The 15,406-nt window shown below is 39.4% G+C and overlaps 1 protein-coding gene across 5 annotated transcripts in view; it reads right to left on the reverse strand.

Moving 5' to 3' along the window:
• Window positions 1-15,406, reverse strand: part of POLR3B (RNA polymerase III subunit B) — a 108,652-nt gene that overhangs the window by 66,243 nt on the left and 27,003 nt on the right. For all 5 annotated transcript variants that reach the window (XM_041756120.1, XM_041756123.1, XM_041756122.1 and 2 more), the window contains exons 10-12: window positions 13,223-13,345; window positions 7,678-7,797; window positions 5,863-5,997 (exon numbers count right to left, since the gene is read on the reverse strand). In XM_041756120.1, coding sequence (XP_041612054.1) covers window positions 5,863-5,997; window positions 7,678-7,797; window positions 13,223-13,345 — 378 coding nt within the window. The remainder of the gene's footprint in view (window positions 1-5,862; window positions 5,998-7,677; window positions 7,798-13,222; window positions 13,346-15,406) is intronic.

A 15,406-nucleotide genomic window follows, 5' to 3' on the forward strand; every position in this document is an offset into this window, starting at 1 on the left:
AGAATCTCAAGCAGACTCCAGCTGAGCACTGAGCCCAATGCAGGCTTCAATCTCACGAGTCTGAGATGATCTGAGCAGAAACCAAGAGTCACATGCTTAACTGACTGAGCTGCCCAGTTGCCCCTAAAAGAAACTGTATTTAAAACATTACTGAGAGACATTAAAGAGAATCTCAGTAGTAGAGATATACTATGTTCACAGATTTGAAGACTCAGTATTACTTAGATGTCAATTCTCCCCAAATTATTCTATAAATTCAATCAAAATATCAATCAGAAACTAGCATCCCTTTTTTAAAAAAATGGAAATGGTAATACTAACATTTAAGTAAAAATGTTAAAAAAATAAAAATAATAAGTAAAAATGTTAAACTCCCAAGTTCATGATGATAGAAAGGAAAAAAAAAAAACTCTTCATCTGTGGAAGAAATGAGATAGCTAAATCAATAGTCTATAACCTGGTTTAAAAAAATCTAGCAAGCATTTACCCTGCCTTTCCCATATAAATTATGTCTCAGTAACCGAAGAGATGATAATGAAAAATATTCTTTATTGAAAAAACGCCAGCTTAAAAAAAAAAAAAAAGCAGAAAGAGTAGAGTATCACTATTTTGCATGCCCTAATCAAGGTAATGGAATGATCATCATCAGATGTTAAATAAAACCATCAGGAGAAAAGCTGATGGGGAACTTTAAAACAGATCTATCAGGGCCCAAACACCTAAACCCAGTGACCAATTCCAATGGCACAAAGTGTAGATATAACCAGTCATATTCTTCCTGACAGGATACAACAGCAAACTGTATAGTGCAACCCACGAAGCATACTAGCCAAAAAGGAAAAGAGAGAGAGAGAGAGAATTTGAATATGATCTAGCCTCTGAATTTAACTCCTGGTTTACAAGAAATTTAGAGAAGAGAAAAACAGAGAGGAAAAAAAAAATATATAGAAAGACATCATGAGTATATCATTAGCAAAACCCAAACTTACAAAAAAAAAAAAAAAACCCTTTAAATCAATAAGGAAAATGCAAATTAATACCATAAGGAGACGCTACTTTACACCCACTAGACAAAAGTTTTTAAAGTTTGATACTAAGACATAGGATGGAGATCATGAGGAACTCATAAACAGTCAACATACAAATACTTGGGAAACTAGTCTGATAGTCTCTAGTTAAACTGAAGATTTAACTTGACTCCAGGACTAAGCATTCCTATTTGTAGAAATTCTTGCACTAGAAAATATAAATAAGAATGTTAATAATTTTTAAAAAGGGAAATCATAAAGAGAAATGATTGGTAGAATGGATAAAGTGTTATTTATCATATATATCTTATATATCACATCATATTCCATATATACAATAGAATATAATACAAAACTGGAAGTATGGTGACATGCAACAAAATAAATATTAAATATAATGCTGAGTGACAAAAAATGTTGCAAAAAATGAATAAATTATAAACCTTTTTTTTTTAAGGATTTTTATTTATTTGAGAGAGTGAGAGTGTGAGAGAGTAAGCATGAGCGGGGTCAGGGGCAGAGGGAGAAGCAGACCCCTCGCTGAGCAGGGACCCTGATATGGGGCTTGATCCTGGGACTCCAAGACCATGACCTGAGCCAAAGGCAGATGTTTATTAACCAACTGAGCCAGGCACCCCAGTATGAATCTATTTTTACAAAACCCAAAAATAAGCAAAAAAACTTATATTGTAATAAAATATTTAAAAATTTTTAAATTTTAAAGAAATTTCTGGTTGACCCTTGAACTACACATTGAGAGGTGTGGCCCAAGTCCTCCCACTGGCCCAAATGTGGGTAGAAGTTATGACTGCTTCTTCCAATATAGTAGAAATAAATGAAACTGAAGCCTAGCTCATTAAGGTGACATGGGTTCTGTCTCATTGATGGGAAACATTCGTCTGGAGCCCTGAGCCACAGCCCTGGTCAGGTCAGGTCCTAGCCAAGACCAGCCTTCCAGCCCTCCCCACAGCCATTTGTAGAATACTACCAACTGACCTCCAACACCATGTAAAACAGAAGAATCAAACAGCCAAATCCTGCCTGAACTCCTGACCCATAAAGCTGTAAGTTATAAAGTAATGGTTGTTGTTTTAAGCCACCGTTTTGGGATACCATGCCACATACCAAGAGATAACCAGCCATTTATATAAAGTTCTTGAAACTAGGGCAGCCCGGATGTCTCAGCAGTTTAGCGCTGCCTTCAGCCTGGGGTGTGATCCTGGAGACCTGGGATTGAGTCCCGCGTCAGGTTCCCTGCATGGAGCCTGCTTCTCCCTCTGCCTGTGTCTCTGCCTCTCTCTGCGTCTCTCATGAATAAATAAATAAAATCTTAAAAAAAAAAAAAAAAGTTCTTAGGTGTCTTGAGACACCTAAGTAGGTGTCTCACTACTAATAAACAGCAAGTACCCTTCTTCAATATTAAAATATAATGGATATTACAAGTACTTAAGTTCCTCTGTAAAATTAATTGCATTATTTTTTTGTCCCTTTGTAGGCCTTTTTTTTTCCTTTAAAAGAAAAAGCCTTGACATATTTGTAATGTAAGTTACCTAACAAAACATTAAAGTACTATCACTGAGGTGTTACATACCACATCATTTACTTACAAGGAAATTCTGAACCTCAGTAAGCTAAAGATTTTCCAAGTTCCAAACGGACTATATTCTTGAATGTTTATAAACCCATAGGTAGTTTTTGGATTCATAATGAAAATATTCAAAACAAATGAGTCTTCTCAAGCTACTTACTACCAAAGTGAGATTTCCAAAGAGGAATGTGATTTTAAGTTAGACACGTCTTTCTATTAAAATCCACTCTGCAGATAGGAAAACCCGGATCTTAAATTTGACTATACCATGTCAGAAGTGTTCTAAAAAAGAAAACTTCCTCCTCTGAGAGCTTAATCCTTTCTTCCACGCAGACCCTGCAGTTTCACTCATGGAAAGAAAAGGATGTGGGAATGGGAGCAGGTGCAGAGGGGTGAGTGGGATGAAGAAGCCCATTGCAGCAACTTCCTGTGGAAACTGGCAAAAGGAACTTGAATAAAGCGTCCTGAACAGAAGTAAATGCCCTTAACCTAAATCACAGAAGCTCAGCTCTATTTTAATTAGCCCTTTACACTTAGACTTCTGTGTCTCAAGTTATGACAAAGATTTTTTGGATTCCAGCTGAACTTGTTTCCCCTTTCACACCCCCCCCCCCCATTCACACGCAAGGAAATGCCTCTCACACTAAAGAAGTAAAATGCAGGAGTACGCTCGACGGAACTACTGCCTCATTAAATTTCCGCACCTCTAGATGATCGGTTTAAGAGAAACTGCATTCTCCTGTTCACAGGGCAGTGAGAAACTATAGGGCCACATCGTATAATAAGTCACATTATTTAGGTCAAGAGTAAAATGATTAAAAGTGATGAAGCGCTGGTGATAATATTCAACACCTTTCCTTGCTAGTATGAGGCCTTCCAGCCTGCTTACAACAGGAACACTAAAGAGCAAATTATATTTAAGGGAAAAAATGCTGACAGCTCATCAATTGATTTGCAATGAAAATGCTAAAAAAATTAATAAAGAAGTTAAGCTGCTGAAATACAGTTTCACCAATTAGCTTAATGTCAGAGAATTCTAATTAGGCGTCTTGAGATTGCTATTTAGTGTTAAGCCTTCATTGTGCCAAATTCTCCTTTTCACACAAACTGGTTGCAAAATTAAAGACATTAGGCAGCCTTAATTACATTATCAGAACAGCTGGGATTAGGCAATCTCTGAAGTCAAGACGGCATTCTTTTGTCACAGGGTGGAAATCCCTGGCTTTCCAGGGTGCCGGATTTTTGGTGCCGTTCCATATCTCACCCATACAAAGCAAGCTGCATTAGAAACAAAAAATTTGCAGACAAAGAATAGAGTAATGCTCAGCAAATAATGAACACATTACCGAAAAAGAAAAGGTAGGTGAAAAGATTAAGCCTGAAATCGGTAGGTTTTGCTAACACCTCTACTGGCGGCTGGCCTGCCAGCCCTCTGGTGGCAGGAAGACTGAGGAAAAGCTCTGTGAACCCACTTGGCCAGTGGATGCAGCTCTGTTATCTAAAGCTGAAGCACATTTATACTCCCTCGTCCCATGGGGTGTGAAATTAGCAGCTATTGTTTTTACACATTTTTGCCAACACAATGCCTTTTATGTCTTTACATTGTTTATAAAGCAATGTTTTCTTGCACATGGGAACCCTCTTTTTAATTCTAATTTTTTAAGCAACAGGATAGTCTCTCCTCTCCTGACTCCATTCCTTATTCCTCTAAACAATCAACATTTTTTAATGAACTCATTTAATACCATGATTTCTTCCCATTAAGAAACTAAAAATTAGGATTGATAGTGGTGGGTATACCTGTAATACCCTGAACAGAGGTCAATCTGAAAGTGGCAGAAAAGCCGCCTGCTAACATTACCTAGTAACCACACAAAACTTCTCCAGTAGTCTAGACACTAGCCCTTTTCTAAAACCCAAAATTGCTATCACTTTTTAATCCTAGTTTTAAAATTTTAGTTGTAGTATCTGTTATGCTAGCCACCATCATGTGTCATCTAGAATATTGCCACAGCCTCCTAACTGCTCATTTCCTGGCCTGTTTGTCTCCAAATCTGATCAACTGAAAATCAGATAGCGTTACTTCCCTGGTTGAAACTCTCCAATGGTTGTCCACTATGTGGAAAACTAAATCCAAACCCCTTCTTTGGCCCACAGGCTGTTCTCCAAGTCCTCCCCCTCCCCATACCTCATTCAGGTCGGCCCAGTGATCCTCCTCCAGCTCCCCATTGCTGGAACTGTGGGGGGATGGATGCGCTCACAAAGGTCTCTTGCTGGAACATGGTTCCTGAGGTTGCAAGAGACTAGCTTTTCTTCACTCAAGTCTCAGCAGGAATGTCTGAGGGCTCAGCTTAAAATACATCGCTTTTTTCAAAGAGATCTTTCTTGATCTTACCTCACTAAGGTAACATCCTTCCCTCCACCAACACGCCAGCTCTCTAACATTAACCTTTTAGGGGAGTTTTCTTTAAACACCTAGGACTATTTAATACTATCTCATTTCTTTCCTGTTCACTTGTTCACTGTCTCTCTCCCCTCCACCAACTTGTGAGAGCAGGTGCCTCACAGAGTGTCACTCACCCAGACATCCTCTGGTGCCTAGTAACTTTGCATGTGGATCCAGAGAGAAATATAAGCGATTCCTGTCCTTGATGAGCTTACTGGCTAAGGGGGAAAGAAACTTGCAGGTAAAGAATTATATACACTTCAGCATGTAAAAAAACCTAAACAAAGTGCCACTGGCACATCTGGAAGACAGATCAACTAACATCTCCTAGGATTCATGGAAGGTTTCAAAGAGGATAACTCAAAGAATGAAGGATGGGTGGGAGCACCTCACTAGGGAGGGGGCAGAGGGAAACAAGGGAGCAACTTAGGCAGAAGGCATGAGTCAAAGGCATGGTAGGATGAACAAGCATCAGGGTATGCTTGGGAAGATGTAAGTGGCCTGCCCTGGCAAGAGGCAGGTCTAGAAAGGTATATTGGCACCAACATCATCAGGGATCCCGCAAGCCCTGCTAAGAGTCTACACTTTGTTCTATAGAGCGAACTTTTATGAATTCCACAGAGGAGCTGGAGGAAAAGGGAAAGTGGGCAGAGAAATAAGCCCTAGGACTGCATGTCAGGCAGCGAGGCTCGTCTTTTACTTGTTTTAATATGAGGATTGCAAGTAAGCATTCATGCTTTGAAAAACCTTGAAGCCCACATCTGAAGTTCAGGCCTGCTGACATAAAGTAATTAAATCACCTGTCCTGCCAACTCCAATCGCTTGTTACCATAATAGTCTCGGTCATCCACTTTATTATCTCCTTGGGCCAGAATTACTCTTCGCACCATCACTGCAGTGTAGATACACTTCGCTCGGAAATTGAATTCTTTAACCTGTAATTAATTCAGGAGTTAGAGAAAATTTCTGAGGCAATGCACATTAGGCACTATCAACTCCTTCCTTCCCTATACATTTCATGTATATATTTCTCCACTCTTCCAAAGAGGTGGCACCCACTAACCCTGCTTGGGCTGGTCTGGGAACTCAGAGTTGTCACTTCCTTTCTCTGGGTCACTAGGCACCATGGCAAAAGGGCCAGGACACTCTACCGGGGACAGAGAGGCTGCTTAGAAAAGCACTGGGGAGCCAGAGACACTCACTGTTGCTATTTGACTTTTAAATGGTCTTTCCAGTCATTCAGAGGAGTTTAAAATTCCTCTGAGTCCCAGCTTTAATATTAAGAATTTTCTAATTCTTTGAATTAGCTCAAAACACATACAAATGGCAGCCAAAGGGCAGAATCAGAGATCTGTATATTTTTTAGCCAGCAAGGTGTTTTAAAATGAGAAATTCCTGTTTAGGTGGTCAGTCTCCACTTCTATAGATCCTTTGACTCTCCTTTATGATCAGCTCCTGACGGTAGAGTCTGCAACCCCTGAATTAGATCGTTCATGAACAACAGACATGTAACTCATTATAAACCAGACTATTTGGTTAGCAAGATTGTTTAACAAATAATTCTATTGCTTAGAAGAATAATATCATATTAGAGAGGAATGATAGCTCTTGCCCACATCCCACATGGCCAATCTCTGTTTAACGAAAATGAATAAAAAGTAAATACAACTGACCTCTGAACAAACATGGGTTAGGGGCACCGACCCCTCACTATGTCAAAAATCTGTGTATACTTTTAATTCCTCCAAAACTTAACCACTAATAGCCTACTGTTGACCAAAAATCTTATGATAACATAAACAGCCAAGAACACATATTTTGATTGTTATATATTCTTCTAATAAAGTAAGCTACAAAAAAGAGTTCTCAAGAAAATCATAAGAGAAAATACATTTACAGTACTGTACTTACTGAAAGAAAAAACAAACTTAAGTGGATCCACATAGTTCAAACCTGTGTTATTCGAGGGTCAACTGTTCTAGGGTCTGAAGACAGATTCTAGTTCTCTCTCTGACCAGTAACCAGCTGGGTGACAAGATAAACCATCCAGCTTGTCTGGACCTGAGCATCTTCACTCTAAGTAAAGGAGGCTGGACAATGTGAACTTGAACATTCAAGGTCTAAGAGATGAACCATCCAATATTTTAAAAAGTCTGTGGTGGCAATGGTAGCACAACAGTGAGAATGCACTCAGGGCTGTACACTTAAGAATGGTAAATTTTATGTTATGTATTTTACAATAAAAGAGAGTATATGAGCAAGGCACTGTAAGCCTGTTTCATTTAAAAACATCTAACACCATCTCTGTCCTTCAAAACCATGAAATCTAGTAGCAGCACTAATATATGTGTGAATATAAGAAACTGTAATTTTAGATTGAAACCAGGACCCATGAGAGAATAAACATGATGCCAATGATAGTAGACAGCTAACATTCCTGAAGTACAAACAAACTACTGATAATAGAAGATTATTTCCATGGGGCAGTCCAGTCTGTTCAGAGTCCATCTTTTCTTATGGAACTAGATGTTAAATAATGTAAACCTGTATTCAAAATTCTTTAACAGACGGGCCCCCCCTTGACCACAGTTCACAGCTGTGCAGCTGCCACTCACTGGCACGTGTGTGAGGATGGTAGAAGCCAAGAGCTCTCTTGCTTCTTCTATCTTCGTCTTCTTTGGTCCACCGCCCCACATCCTTTGCCTCCTTACTTTGTTCCCTATATATTTTAATGCCTATAAAAACAGAATATAATAATGCTTGAATGACACCCATTGCAGGGAATTTTTTTTTTAAGATTTTATTTATTTATTCATGAAAGATACAGAGACAGAGAGAGGCAGAGGGAGAGACAGGCTCCATGCAGGGAGCCTGATGCGGGACTCGATCCCAGGACCCCAGGATCACGCCCTGGGCCAAAGGCAGGCGCTAAACCACTGAGCCACCCAGGGATCCCCCGTTGCAGGGAATTTTTTAAAGATTTTATTCATTTATTTATGAGAGACACAGAAAGAGAGGCAGAGACACAGGCAGAGGGAGAAGCAGGCTCCCTACGGGGAGCCTGATGTGGGACTTGATCCCAGGACCCCAGGATCACGACCTGAGCTGAAGGCAGATGTTCAACCACTGAGCCACCCAGGTGTCCCCATTGTAGGGAATTTATTAAACACCTACCCATACAAAACACTATAAACAAAAAGATGAGGATCTTGGCTATGGAGATTGCTGCATGAGGCTTAGTCAAAAATCAACACTTATCATAAATCAATAACAAAGTAGCATTATATGCTGTCCAATAAACTTGTTTCCTTTCTATAATTTGCTTTCTTACTACAAAATTGATACCTGATCACTTTACATATATGAAGCAGCCAGCAATCCTCTACCCAAAGAGAACCACAGTCCCCAGTTAACATTCTGGAGCTGTACTTTTCTTCCCTTAAAAAGGAATCATACCATGTAAAGATCCTGAGAGCTGCAAAGCACTGCTAAAAGAATATAAAACCTAAGTAAATCAAGGACTATGCTGGTTTCATGGACTGGAAGGTTTAATAGTGTTAAGATGGCTTACTGTTAAAATTCTCTCTGAAGTGACCATAGATACATCATAATTATTCCTGGCAGTTTTTAAAAAACAAAAATCAGTTGATTCTAAAATTGACATGCAAATGCAAAGGACCTGGAATAGCTGAAATACTTTTGAAAAGGAAAAGTTGGAATATTTTACATTACCTGCTTTCAATTAGAAAGCTATGGTAATCAAGACAGTGTGAGACTGGCATAAGGACAGACAAATAGATGGAACAAAGTATGTCCAGAAATAAACTCATGCTTTTAAGATCAGATGATTTTTGGCAAAAGCCGCCAAAACAGTTCAACAGGCAAGGGAAAAATCTTTTCAACAAATGTTGAAATACCAACATATCTACACAGTAAAAAATTAACTTTGACCCCTACCTCACACCAAATAAAAAATCCATCTAAATGGATTTGAGACATAAACATAAAAACTAAAACCTTTATAAAACTTCTAGGAAAGAACACAGAAGAATATATTCTTGCCCTTGTGGTAGGCAAAATTTCTTTATACAGGACACAGAAATCAAGAACCATAAGACAAACAAAAAAAAAACCCTCCTGACAATCAGATTTTATCAAAATTAACACTGCTCATCAAAAGATAGTTACGATAATGAATAAGGAAGCAATGGACAGAGAAAAAATAGTTACAATACATAAATCTGACAAGGGATTTATACCCAGCATACTTTTTAAAAAAAAGAACTCTGAAATTCAATACTAAAAAGACAAACAACTCAGTGAGGAAAACGGCAAAAGATTTGGACACTTTACAAAGAAGGTCAGTAAGTCCAAGAAAAGTGTCCAACATCGTTAATTATCAGGGAAATGTATGTTAAAACCTTAATGGTATAGACACCATCCAACACCTAGTAGAATGTCTAAAATTAAAAAGACTGATAAGACCAAATGTTGGTCAGGACATGAAGCAATGAGAACTCTCATGCACTGGGATGGAACTGCAAAATGGTACAATTACTCTGGGGAAAGGTTTGGCAGTTCCAACTTTATAAAAGTTACATACACAACTGCTCTTTGACCCAACAATCCTAATTGGACGTATTTATCCAAGAGAAATGCTGACCTGTTCAGGCAAAGACTTATACAAGAATGTTTACAGAAACTTTATTCTTAATACCCAGAGTAAAAAAACCAAATGTTCATCAACAGGAAAAGATAAAGTGTGGAACACTTGTATAATGGGTACTACTCAGCAATAAGAAGGCACTGCATGGACAAATGACATAAAATTATCAGACAGTACATTCAGCAAAAGAAACTGGACAAAAAAGAGTATATTCTGTACAATTCCATACACATAAAGTTCTAGAACGGCAAAATTAATCTGTGGTGAAAAATCAGAACAGTGGGGAAAAAAAATCAGAGGATGGAGATAAAAAGTGACTAAGAAGAGGCACGTGGGAACTTCCCAGGGTAATGGAAAAACACTCTATATCTTATGCAAAATGATGCAATTAGGATTTGTACATTTCAGCATACATAAATTCTACCTAAAAAATGAAGTATAAAAAACTAATCAAATAGTGGGTATGAGGGGTAGGTGGAGATTCAGGTGAAAAAAGAACATCAGAGTGTTGGTAATTATTGAAGCTGGGTGATGGGTAGAGGAGGGCTCATAACACTCTTCTGTATATTTTATGTATGTTGATGTTTATTCATAACATCTTTTAAAGGAGAGGATAATTTTGTAACAACAATGAATGTACTTTTTAAAACTGGCTTTCAGTTAGTCAGAAGAAAGAGCGGAGATTCCTGATTCTTTATCTTAGAACCCCTGTCCCAATTATGTGTCCTGGAAGTATTTTTCCTGTGCTTCAAAACCTAGCTCCGGTGTCACTTCCTCACATCACTCCTTTTTCTCTTCTGTGTGAATTTCTTATGTATAAAGAATTAAGTGCTTTCATTCCACTTCAGTCCATGCCATATTTTACCTATTTACAGGTATGTTGCTCCTACTAGGTGTTGTGTCATTCTTTGATTCCTGAGGACTAGTTCAGGGCCAGGAACAGAACGGAACTCCTTCGTGGTTAGATCGGGATATCAGACCTAGGATCCTCTCCATTTAGTGTCCATTAGAGCGTAAGATAAACTAAGATGGTGCCAACCCTTGCTGTGGCGACCTAGCAAGAAGTAGGACCCAGAAGCAGATAAAAGCAAGCCCACAGTCAGCAGAAACCACCAGGAGATAGGCAGTTCGGTCTTCTCTCAACTGAGCTGTCTCATTAAATTTTGGTCTTCCCGTTCCTTTGGGAAAGGGGTCAAAGATTCTTCACTTTGAGGGGAAAAAATGGAGGAACACAGGGGAGCCTAGAACCCCTTCTGAGTTAGCAGGAAGCCAGCTTTTCCCTGGAGGTACTAATAATGTTGCCAGGGTTTCAACAGTGTGAGGGTTGGGGTGAGAGCCCAATCTGCTCACAAATAGGCCAAGATGACACCCCTTGTGTCATCTTGGAGGACATCCTATTCTCCAAAAAGTTAATAAATAATTCTTTCTATGCCACAGCCCTTACAAGGAGGACAGGAAATGTCCGTTAGCAAGAGCCAGCAAAAGGAATGGAGGAGAGATAACAAGGGAAGCATTAAACACAAACACGACACAGGCATTTAGCAATCTACTAAGTGCAGAAGCTCTATTACATAAGACACCGTGCACCTGCCACACGCTCAGAGTAACATGCAATATTCACGTGCCCTAACTCATAGGTTCCAGTTACCAATGATTTTGGATTATGCATGCCTCTATAGCCTCTTATTAGTTGCAAATTATTAATCCGTGCTCTAATCCAGCACACAGAGTATGAGTCACATCACTCAGCTCCTATTTGCATATTCCTCTCATCTTTGAACTGAACCTTGCTCATTGGGTTAGCTAACATTTTCTGTCAGCACCTATTTAGGAGAAATAAATGATTTTCCAACCCATTATTTAGCCCTGGGCTCACACAGCTTTACGATGCTGGGGTTATCGGGTTATCTGAGCAACAATGGTGCTGTTTGTTATGAAATGAATAACAGATCTCTCTGAAGTATCATTGAGGTAAACTGCTCTTCCTGAGCATTACACAGCTTTAAAGGAAATCGTGTGTCTCCCCAAATTGAGCCAACTCCTGGGTATTTCTCTATGTTTCCTCTTCATGTTCTTGGAACCCTTGAACAATATAATTCCAGTTTGTAACAAAGATTCATGCTTACTAAATATTTCATTTTCAATAAAGACCAAAAATAGAAACTCCTAAATCCAAATAGCTTCTCCTGATGCTGCCTGCCCAAGAACCTGAATTGGCTATTACTTAACTGCATAAAAAGAGGAAGGTAGTGGTAAGAATAATCCCTACTGATTTGTGCTTTGGAATTATATAAACTTACATATGATGATTAACCTTAAATGTCTGTCTGGCTCAGTCTATGAAAATATCAAGAGTGGTGTGATTTTCAGAACACACACTAACAGATGATATAAGTAGGAAAATGTTATCTCTGTAAGCATCCTGGGTAACAAGAAAAAAGCAGCCTGGAATTTATACCTTGTTGTAAGTAACCCACAGAATTGACAATGTACATATGGGTAAGTAAGAACTATTGTACTTGTACTGCAGGGAATCCCTACCTCCCAGGATGTCTATGAGGAGTGTTGCCACTGATTTATATTTAGTGAAGTACTTTATAAATGTAGGACTAAGCACCCTAAGCATGGCTCTTAGGGCTCCCTGTCACAAACAAAGGTTAAGTAAAATTATTCTTAATATGTTGAGCATATATATAGATGAAGGCAGGGAGCTATGGATATATATAGCTTGAGTCTTATCCTAAAATCCCCAAGTTCCAACTAGGAGTTCTTCAGCAGGCTGATGAAGGCTCTGTACTGGTAAAGGGTTTCTGATCCTGGCTTTTTCGCTGCTGACATGGGGAATTCAGAAAAAGAGTTTGAGACCACATTCAACTAGACACTGAGAATTGGAAATAGGGAATAAAAAGAGAAATTGAAGAGAAATACAGGAAAAAAACAATCTTCTACACTAGAGTTGCTATAGTTCAAAAACATCTATTAGAGCAGCTGGGTGGGCAGTAGGTTAAGTGTCCCACTTCTGGTTTCAGCTCAGGTCGTGATCTCAGGGTCGTGAGATAGAACCCCACATCAGGCTCCACACTCAGCACAGAGTCTGCTCAGGATTCTCTCTGTCCCTCCCGCTTGTACGTTCCCTCATGCCCACTCTCTCTAATAAACAAACAAATCTTAAAAAAAATAAAAAATAAACAAAAACATATCACTCAGGCAAATAAGTGAAAAAACAGAATACTTGTTATTATATCAGAACAAAAGCCTCTTGGCCACATATCCCCCTTCTAAGTTAGACACCACAGGCTGATAATTGTTAAGGCAAATTCCTTCCTCTAATTCCTAAAACATGAGTCAAAGAAGCTTCCCTACTGTTCCTCCCAACTCCCCAACACCCTCCCACACCTACACCCCAAGAAGTCACCGCATCCGATGCTTTATCCATGAGCAGCATTAAATCTCCAATTCCCTTTCATGGCAAAGGACAACATGAAAAGACACACCTGCATCTGTGTGAAAATCTGAGCTTTCTGGCACTCTTCCAAACTGGGCCCAAATGCAGCCATCACGTGCTCCTCTGTTCCAATCATCTGTACAATTTCCTGGTCACTCTCAACACCCATGGCCTAGGAAGGAAAGAAAAGATAGAAAGAGTGTTGGCTTTGTGTTAACTCACTGACATTTGCTTATGCTAATTTGGCATTGTTTGTGGGTATTACTTCTAAGCAAAAGCTAGCTCTTTTCTCAGAAACGGTGCCATCTGGCATTGGCAGCTCTAGCCCAAGCTGCAGAAGAACCTGAAACAGAAATTTCGAGTGGGAAGAGGAAAACAAACATTCTCAAGCACTTTTTGCATATATGCAATCTTCTAAAATATTTAAATATCCTATGACTGTCATCACTGAAAAAAGGAGGTAGAAAGGTATAGTGGAGACACTGGTCACAATTACGAAAGCAAACTGAAAAAATTAAAACAGCCAAAGAGCAGTAAATCAGAAAATATGCATTGCTGAAAATAAACAGAACCCCAATTAGTTTTGTCACAAGACTAATTTTTCTGAGAACTGTCAAATCATTCACATTCGGGCTTGAAGAATTTTCCCTAAAGGATGTTGTACCTCACTATTCTAGAAATATCAAGTTATGTTTTACTCAGGTTTTAAGAAGAGATTTTTTTTTAAACTAAAAACGCACTTAAGAGGTTTAAGAAACCCACTTCTCTTAAGTGTTTCAAGGTGGCAGCCAGGAAGGCAGGTCTTTGTGGATTCCATATGGCACGACGGCTCCCTCCTTCACACGTTTGCCTGGCATTCTGCCATTTCAAGAAATAGAACATAATCTCACTAAACCTCTCTTGGCAGAGAAAGAATCTGCTTCTTAGAAGTTACAAAAAAGTTATGTTTGCATTAAAATTCTTCCTTTAGCTATGCAGAGAAGACAGAACCAGAGATACCTATCTAGCTGGGCTTTGAAGCTCTGGTGGCCAGTTCAGACAAAAGGGAGAGGGAGGGAAAACCGAATCCCAAGTTCCAGGGAGGAACATCAAGAACCTAAGCCAGAATACAATGGAAAGGGCACCTAAGTCAAGAGATCTGAGGTGTCTGTCCTAAAACAAGGCCAACGACAGACCTCACAACCACCACTGCCAAGTCAACTTTGTCCACCTATATTTCTTCAGGTCTGTAACAAGAGGACTCAAAATTCTACAAGTCTACATTTGAATTTGAGTCATCTGTGATCCAGAAATTCAATACGGATACTTTAGGATCAGATGTAAACTTACTGAAAGTTTTGAAACTTTTGTTGGGGAAGCTAAATATGTGCTATGTCCCTTTTAGGCCAACTGTGGTGGTTTGAAAAATGTTCACCAATTCTCTGACACTCTCTTCAAAAGGTAAAGACAAACTCCCTTCCTCTTGAGTGTAGGCTAAACTTAATGACTCACTTCTATAGAAAAAATGTGCAAGCCACAGTACAACTTTGGAGGCCTGGTTATGAAATGCACTGCAGCTTCCTGCTTCCTCTTTCTCTTAGAGTGTTCCTTGGTGGAGCGAGGGGCTATGTCTGGAAGACACTCAGTCTATGGAAAGGTCCAGTGGGGAGGAGCCAACTCCCATTATAGTGGAGCTGCAAGGGGAGCAGACCCTGACATGCTCCAGTCCAGCCTTCGGGTGACTTCAGCCCTGGCTGACATCTGAAAGAGCCCTGGTTGACTCCTGAAAGACCCTGAGTCAGAACCACCCAACTGAGCAACTTCCAAATCTCTGACCAACAGAAACTCTGCTGTAATTTGTTACACAGCATATATAACTAACAAACCAACTTTTGGAATTAAATTTGCCATTTAAACTTTAAAAAGCTTCATAAAGGGAGGCCTGGGTGGCTCAGCGGTTGAGCTCTGCCTTTGGCTTATGGTTGAGCTCTGCCTTTGGCTTATGGTTGAACTCTGCCTTTGGCTTACGGCGTGATCTTGGGGTTCCAGGATTGAGTCCCACATCAGGCTCCCTGCAGGGAGCCTGCTTCTCCCTCTGCCTGTGTCTCTGCCCCTCTCTGTGTGTCTCTCATGAATAAATAAAATCTTTAAAAAAAACAAAAGCTTCATAAAGATATAACTTGTTTTGTTCAAATTTGTTTTTGTTTAGTGAATAAAGATGCTCTCACAACACAAATCTCTTTTCTATACTTTA

Source organism: Vulpes lagopus, chromosome 5, assembly GCF_018345385.1.
Source record: "Vulpes lagopus strain Blue_001 chromosome 5, ASM1834538v1, whole genome shotgun sequence".
Taxonomy (NCBI): domain Eukaryota; kingdom Metazoa; phylum Chordata; class Mammalia; order Carnivora; family Canidae; genus Vulpes; species Vulpes lagopus.